Genomic DNA, 7,894 nt, shown 5'->3' with positions numbered 1-7,894 from the left:
CTTGTTTGCTTGTAGATTTTTAAACTTAGTTTATCCGTTTTTTTGTTTGCATGTATAGTTGTAGTTTCAGTTGAAGATGGGTTAACCAAGAATGTAGTTTTCCTTGCGAAAGTCGCTGTACTTTTATTGCGTCAATAAATATGTCTAGCGTTTGTTTATCACTTTATATACTTGTGATATGTATTCTCGATACTCACATATACGGTTGATAGAACTGAAGTTTATTGTTAGAAACAAAGTATTACTTAATTCGCAAGAAATACTGCACCATTTCTTTGCTTATTTTTCAACTCAGCGTGGTTACACTTGTAGGGTACAAACTGTGCAAAGTCGGACCTCAATTACAATAAATTAGGGAATGCCGTTCTTGCAATAACCGACACAGGTTACTGAAACGCAGTAGTAATGGTTTATTATTCATTGTTTCATATTCACATCCGTCGCGAACAATTGCAGCCCATTGGCTGAATTGGCGTTCGGGCATTACAATTTGGACAGTAAATTAAAATCAACGACATGATAATTCATTAAGATATTTGAACACTACTATGTACTAAGACAACATTAGGAATAAGGACTATATACAGTTATAATCCCTCTAGCTCTCACGTACAGCAAAAGTCGAGGTGAATTGGATACCAGGCAAGATGAACATGCACATGCATCCAACGTTTCTAGCAACCCGCGACTCTAATTTTTCATGGTTATTAGCTCTGTGGTCTTCGTCCTGACTTGATTGCTGCGGCAGCACGAAGTTCCCTTCTTCACCAGGAACTCCAGGAACTCGATCATGGTGATGACGCTCGCACCGAGGAAGAGGCCTAACTGTCCGCCAAGGTCACCTGCGGATGGAGGGAAGAAATGAAAGACGAATGAAAGACTGAATGAATGAATGTATAAATGAATGGACAGTTGTAAGTTTTGACGCTCCACCCGGGCGTAAAATGGGTACCTGACTTACATGTAAGTTGGGGAGGTAAAAGTCGATGCAAGGATAACAACGGCCTCAAAATTGCTATGGGACTACCTTATCAAGCTAACTGTTCTTTGAATGTTGCACTGTTAAGATATGTTATAAAGATTTATTGTAGTGCCTCATTGTCCTTGTCTCTTCCCAAAAGCAACTATAGAAAAAATTATTAGAAATCTGGTGAAGTATATGACGTATCATAAATATATTTTCTAGAGAACTGTTGTTTTAAATAGTAATGACTGTTACATCACTAAGCCTGTACATACTGAGCTCTCTTGGAGAATCAACTTTATCTTATAAGTCTTAGGGGCAACTCCAGTTGCCTTCAGATGAAACAAATGAATAGATTTATATTAGCTAGTGTAAATCGTTAACATTTAAAAGTAGCTTCACAAGGCGGAAAACATGGAATTAACAATGAACAAAACACGAATGTAAAAAAAAAAAGTGAACTTCTGTGTTGAACACAGGGAAAGAAACGTGGTAAACAAAATTTGAAAACAAACACAAAATACAACGAAAATGGGCTCATTGCATAGTTGAAGATGAGGGGCAAGCAACAGAAAGTATCATACCGAGAAGGTCGTTGGTGCTGATGGCTCTTCTCTGCTGCACTGTCTGTAGATTCAGCTGCTGGTAGTACACATCCAGCAGAACGATGTTCTCTCTGTGGGTCAAAGGTCATGGTAAGTGGGGCAAAAGGTCACAAGCAAGAGAGCAAAGGTCACACTGTTTTATTTGGGGGGGGGTTATGGTTGGACATTGACAATAAATATTCTGTAGGGAAGTACAGTCAGTGTAGCTACAATGCAAATGTTATAACAAGGCAAATTGGATAAGGTCATGGTTTATGCAAATTAGAATAGCTGACATCGAGAATGATAAACTATTGTACACAACCTAGAGTTTTATTCAACAAACCAGTTTCGGCGACGGTCTGTCACCTTCCTCAGGGCAATTCTGACTAGTTCACTTTGCACTGCAGCTATAGGTGTCGCTACTTACAGATGCGGTCCCAAAAGCAGAGTATTTACATATGTACATAGATAGTTGATGCGGTACCGCATCCGCAAGCAGCGACACCTATAGCTGCAGTGCAAAGTAACGAGTCAAAATTGCTCTGAGAAAGGTGACAGATGGTTACCGAAACGCTTGTTGAATAGAACACTTAATTTCATACAAAGAGTCTTTTTATTCAATGACTTACCGACCAGATGAAACTATTCCCGGACTAGACATCAAGCATAATTGAAAGGTCGAAGCTAGAAAGACAGAAGTCAAATGCTTGGCTTACACAAAGAGCACAGCTAGCGACACACTCTTGTACTGCAGGACCTACTTTATTTCCTGTTCGGTAATGTTGAAGAGTTGGGTGTAGAAGTCCTTAGTGCTGGAGCTGGGCCATCCTCCGTACGACACAGTAGCGGGGTAGGCTGTGGCGCTGCAAGGGGTCGGACAGTCACAGGTCTTCTTTCCGGACTTCAGCTCAGCTTTAAGAACAACAATTGAAACGTTGTTTAGACTATCATAATCAGTAGAAAACAATTTCTATCATGGAATTGCATACACGTAAACCGTCACAATACGTACTGCAGTACCTAAAGGAAATCAGAGCAATATTAGGGCCCGAAATTTGCATTTGTAAGTCAATTTATCTAGTCATTTCTCTACACGATTAGTTCAAACAACACTATCACAATGTATAGCGACATCCCAAATGCAAAAGATATATGACATCAGTGGGATTTGAGAACTAACTGAAAATCGTCGCGAGGCTAAGAAGATCATTGTACGGCTCGTTATATCTATAACTGTTAGGTACATTTAAGTTTCTTAACTTGCCATATTTGACTTGCACTTAGTTATATTGGTCAATGCAGTGCGGCTGCATTAAACATTTTGTGTATCTACTTACTAATAGATTAGTGATAATAATCGTTAATTGGTCAGAAATTACCCTTGCAATCGCAGCCTTTCTATTGCTGAATTGGTGTAGAGTTAACAATCACATTATACAAATGGGCAACATTATACACATGGGCAACAGATAGATATTTGCTTGCGCTTTGTGGAACTGTCAAAGGGTGTGGGCGGCTGCCATTCGGCGCCAACAGGTGACCCAACGAAAGTCAGGTACGCAAAGTCAGGTACCCAAAGTCAGGTACCCAAAGTCAGGTACCCACCTCGGTGGAGTGTAAAGTACATTTCCCAAGGACACAGCTCTGTCGGGAATCGAACTCGGGATCTCTCGATCCCCGAGTCCGATAGCCTAACCGCTAGGTCACTGACGTCACTTATTGTAGTCTCACCTATAGTAGTCTTTACACAGCCGGTGACGACAGACGGCAGACAGTAGTCCAGCGTTCCCGGCATGCTCACGGTCCTACAGCCGCACGCGTCGGCCACGTGATCAGCTCGGCACTCCAGCAGGCAGCCCGTCTTGGTGTAGCGGGAGTAGTACCGCAGCTCCCGCCCGGGCTCGCACTCACCCCACGGTGGGATCTCATTAGTATACTGCGTGAAGTGATGGGGAAATAGAAATACGTCGTGGATATAGATTTTGAATTGAGTTCAGCCACAGCAAAGAAAAAATTAGTATAAAAGTAAAAAATCTATACTGCAGCCTTCGTGAAGTTTGAATGGCGAATCATGTTGGAAACGTAACTCCATTCGTGAATTAAGAGAGAAGGCAGGAAGAAAGAGGGAAAGAAGAATGGATGGGGGAAAGAACGTAAGACAAGGAAAGATAGAACGAGAAAGAATTCGAGAGAAATAAAAGAACGAAAGAAGGAAAGAAGGAAAGAAAGAAAGAAAGAAAGAAAGAAGGAAGGGAGGGAGGGAGGGAGGGAGGGAGGGAGGGAGGGAGGGAGGGAGGGAGGGAGGGAGGGAGGGAGGGAGGGAGGGAGGGAGGGAGGGAGGGAGGGAGGGAGGGAGGGAGGGAGGGAGGGAGGGAGGAAGGAAGGAAGGAAGGAAGGAAGGAAGGAAGGAAGGAAGGAAGGAACCGCGACTCTTGGGCCGTACAATTGCCCGTACCTCTGTCTTGCTGATGCTTGTATAGGCGTGATTTCCCGGCCCGACAGAGATGCCCTGTGTGTCCACCTTGGGCGGCTCACTGGGGGAGTGAACTATGAACCTGATCCCGGCGTCCTGGTTGCCCGTCTGGGCGTTCTCTGTATACTCGTTCTACGGGCACAAGAACAGGCTATTTAGTTAGTAGTCTTATAGATTCCGCTTTAGCGTGAAATGCAGTCATGGCTGTTCAACGTTCCGAAAGCTATTCCAAAGAGTTGTGCAAGAAATATTACATAGCCACATCTATCACAGTGTAGGGTAACAACTCCTGGTTCCCATTTAACAGGGAGACTTCGGTTGAAATCCAGGGAAGACTTTTCGGTTAGGACTGCACCCGTCTTTCGGAAGGGACGTATAATGGGCCGGGTGCTGCGTTCAAGGAGGGGCTAGCAACCCCTCCCTGTAAAAATGTACTATGCCACAGAAACAGCAAGGGAAATTGGTGTCCTGTGTGCCACTAGGTACTTCAAGGTGAAAAAAGAACAATAACAAGTTAACGGTGTCTCTTAATACACAGAAGTGATGTAACCGCACCTTACGATATTTATCACACTTGTTTTATCACACGCACAATAATATGGTGTAAATCACAACAGCTTGGTTGCCTATCCAAATTTTATCTCACCTGTTGAATATCTATGGCCACCTGCAGGCCGTTCCCCACTCCTGAGATGGTCTGATTAATCGTTCCGCCTGCGTTGAACATCCAGCAGTTTCCAAACGACGTAAAAATGTGCGTGAAGTTCTGAAAATGAGAAAAAAGAAAACCTTTCAATATACTGTTATTTTACTTGCAATTTTTGTTCCATCCTCTTATTAACACTCAATTCGATACCCTTTGTTGCAACTGTAACGACCAAAAATGACCCATCCCTTTCCGAAGTAATGATACAGCAATCGGCAACGCTTCTGAGGCGTCGCCAAGAAGGACATGCATCAATCGGCAGCGCCCCTAGGGCGCCGCCAAGAAATGCAACTCACATCAGAGGAGCATTTTTGGCCTCTCCAGTGGCAGTCCATCAGCGATATCTCAATGTCGAAGCCTGCTCTTAGCGTGAACTCCGCTAGGTTGAAATCGTCAGGAATGCCGGTACTGTTCCAGTCGTAGTAATACTGGTAGTACTCGGCGTTGTCGTCGTAGTAGTAGTCGCCATCGTAGTCGTAGTCGTTGAAGCCTGTAGAGCCCTCTAGCAGAGTGAAAACATACTGCAGCTCCTCCGCTGTGATCTGGGAGTAACGGTACCTGACAGACACAGAGATGCATTTAATCGCAAAATTTATTTTTATTTTTATATACGTATCAAGCATTTGGACGAATTCAGAGGTGGTCATCCAATCAGGAGTGCCTCTAGCGGAATAGAACGGTATCGCACCTAACAAATGTCCATACTTAGAAGCGAATACCATCAAGGTACTACTAGGTGAGTTTAGCGGGCTTTCCACAAAAAAGGCAAAGTCAGACTTCGACAGGGTTTAATTTCGAGTCTATCACCTTCGTTAGGACCACTGACCCAGTGGCTCTGAACACGTGACCTAAAGGCGTACATAAACAACAGGACCAACCACCTTCATTCAACCGGGAAGGTCGGTATCGACTTCTATCAAATTGGACAGATTGCTTACGTCATGCACCCTCTAGTCACGTGTTCACGTTCTCGGAGAAAGCTCAGGGTATTCTGATCTCCAAGCAGACCTTGTCTTTGTGCTTTTGTGATTAGACATTCGTTGGGACCAAGTCAGAAATCGTCGCGATTTTGCCCCAAGATCTGCTTGGGGATTACTGTAAATCACTTTAGTATAGCGGCAGGAAAATATAGCGGTTTGGGGAAAATGGAGTAGGTCACAGCACTTAATTTTAACAGTGGGAACAAACATTACTGTCTCAAGTATTAGCGATCAAATATTAGGGATTATGAAATTTTAGCTGTTGATCATGACTAGTGACCGTTAAATCAGCTAAAATTAAGTTACAGTTAACAAATCAAGAATTACAGTATACAATTCAGTACTCTCTATTAGATTCCTTAATAAGTTGCTGCAAAAAAAGTAGAAATTTGTCAAATAGAATTAATGTGAGAGGAGTTAGTCGGCCAAACTAGCTAGTTAACTCTACTCTATAACCAACTTACTTCCTTAGCATACTATTCACTCTATCTGGCCAGTTTCCACTTTTTCCAGCAATCTACAGGGTCTGGTAGAGCCAACAGATTCGGCTATACATTCCGCATTTGCTCTGTCTAGAAGAATGTGTAACGAAACTATCGCGGTCCTTACTTGTTGAAGTTGCAGATCGTGACGGTGGGGAAGTCCAGCACGTCTCGGAACTCCACCTTTAGATTAGTCACAGTGTCAAACTGGAAGTACGCCACAAACCTGCAAGGGGCAAAAGCGGGAACAACATTACATACTGCTGCTGGCGCTTACTGATTTCACTCACTGTGTCCTGAGATGTCTTTCCTGAGAATTTGAAATTTACTGTTTTGATACATAAACGTGGCCCTAACAAGAGGTTGGATCTACCGCACTGTACCTGTGCAACGAAAGCTTTCTAACATCTAAATGCGTATAAACTATTCACCTCCTGTATGATACAGTGTACTACAGGTCCAGCTGGACAATTTCGCATAATTGCACCAGCCGGGTAATTGCACCAAATACTCTGGCAAATGGGGTGTGCAGTTAAGCGGATTCTACTGTACTTTATTGTCGTGAAATAACTGTGATATTTTCAGAAAACCATGCAATACTCTATCTTAGGTGTCATTCTTTCTCCATTTCCAATACCTTATTTGTGTTTGATATATTTTATCTCTCTCTCTATTTATATATACATATATCTTTTTAGACCAAAAATCGACACAATATTCAAGGGTTATTTAACTCCTGAAAGTATAATGAGAAGAACACAAAGAGAATAAAATTATATCCATACGGCTCGGTATGGGGTCAACAGAATTGTTAATACTGTGAATGTGTCCTAATGTCTTCATCATGGAAAATTCTATCCATATTATCAATATATGTTAAGCGCATTTAAACATGGGCTTTTTGATATTTTTCATATGCATAGAATTTTTAAGTTTACTTGCTCATTACTTCAATTGTCTCGTGCTCCGCTCTGAGAGAGGGATCCCTAGCTTTGCTTACTATCTCTATGAATCCATGAAAAATGGAGATATAGTTTTGGGTGTGTCTGTCTGTGTGTGTGTATTTCAGCACTACTGTAGTCAGCATGACTCAAAAACCTCTTGATGGATTACGATGATATTTAGTATGTGGGCAGGTGTTAGACCAAAGACAAAAGTCAAGGTCAACTTTGGGCCCCCTGATATGTGATCTTGGTACTGCAGCAGAACTTCCGTTTTTCTCTATTTTGGGTGGCAGATAGCTTATAATGTAAAAAAAGAAGTGGATTAGGTTTGGGCCTCCTAGTAGCTTATTTCTTATGTTTACCTCTCGGTGATCTGCCACGTGGCGACCCCGAACATGGTGAGGAACAGGGCCGACCAGAGCAGGCGGACGCCCGCGTGCCTCGCCCCGACGATCCTCCCCAGCCCGTGGAGGGACGTCTCCGCGGCGTACTCCCGCTCCACGCTGTCCTCACCGCAGCAGGACGCCATGAAGGATGAACTGAGGAAAAAGAAAGAAAACAATGTGATGCTTTAGTCACGTTTGGGACTGCAAGCTACATGTTGCAAGTAGCAAAAACTAGTAAAGTTCCTTAATGACACCCTCATTAAGTCAGGACCCCTATCGCTCCACGTTATCTCGCTCGCGATTAGTGATTAATGATTAAGCCTTGGTGAAGACAGTTAACAAAAAAAAAATTATTTTTTTTTTCCATCAAAC

At 42.9% G+C, this 7,894-nt stretch overlaps 2 protein-coding genes across 2 annotated transcripts; both read right to left on the bottom strand.

Annotated features, from left to right (window-relative positions):
• Positions 1 to 249: 249 nt before the first annotated feature.
• Positions 250 to 4,226, bottom strand: LOC136437571 (acid-sensing ion channel 5-like). Its single transcript, XM_066432190.1, has 6 exons — positions 4,221 to 4,226; positions 4,007 to 4,156; positions 3,283 to 3,487; positions 2,313 to 2,463; positions 1,549 to 1,640; positions 250 to 842 (listed from the first exon to the last, which is right to left on the bottom strand). The coding sequence occupies exons 1-6, from the start codon at positions 4,224 to 4,226 to the stop codon at positions 691 to 693; spliced, it is 756 nt and encodes a 251-aa protein (XP_066288287.1). The 3' UTR covers positions 250 to 690.
• Positions 4,227 to 4,646: 420 nt separating this feature from the next.
• LOC136436972 (acid-sensing ion channel 1-like) lies at positions 4,647 to 7,673 on the bottom strand. Its single transcript, XM_066431396.1, has 4 exons — positions 7,499 to 7,673; positions 6,320 to 6,418; positions 5,027 to 5,288; positions 4,647 to 4,790 (listed from the first exon to the last, which is right to left on the bottom strand). The coding sequence occupies exons 1-4, from the start codon at positions 7,663 to 7,665 to the stop codon at positions 4,662 to 4,664; spliced, it is 657 nt and encodes a 218-aa protein (XP_066287493.1). The 5' UTR covers positions 7,666 to 7,673; the 3' UTR covers positions 4,647 to 4,661.
• Between the last annotated feature and the right edge of the window lie 221 nt (positions 7,674 to 7,894).

This window comes from Branchiostoma lanceolatum, chromosome 6 (assembly GCF_035083965.1).
Source record: "Branchiostoma lanceolatum isolate klBraLanc5 chromosome 6, klBraLanc5.hap2, whole genome shotgun sequence".
In the NCBI taxonomy this organism is placed as follows: Eukaryota; Metazoa; Chordata; class Leptocardii; order Amphioxiformes; family Branchiostomatidae; genus Branchiostoma; species Branchiostoma lanceolatum.
Note: the sequence above shows the minus strand (reverse complement) of the source record. Positions and strands in the feature narration are given on the sequence as shown.

Coding starts and splice junctions, on each gene's coding strand:
- LOC136437571 (XM_066432190.1), bottom strand. Junction 1,641..2,312: donor ATTACCGAACAGGAAATAAA/GTAGGTCCTGCA, acceptor TTTGACCCACAG/AGAGAACATCGTTCTGCTGG. Junction 843..1,548: donor CAGCACCAACGACCTTCTCG/GTATGATACTTT, acceptor CTCCATCCGCAG/GTGACCTTGGCGGACAGTTA.
- LOC136436972 (XM_066431396.1), bottom strand. CDS start 7,665: ATGGCGTCCTGCTGCGGTGAGGACAGCGTGGAGCGGGAGTACGCCGCG. Junction 5,289..6,319: donor ACGATCTGCAACTTCAACAA/GTAAGGACCGCG, acceptor TGTGTCTGTCAG/GTACCGTTACTCCCAGATCA. Junction 4,791..5,026: donor GCCAAAAATGCTCCTCTGAT/GTGAGTTGCATT, acceptor TCTCATTTTCAG/AACTTCACGCACATTTTTAC.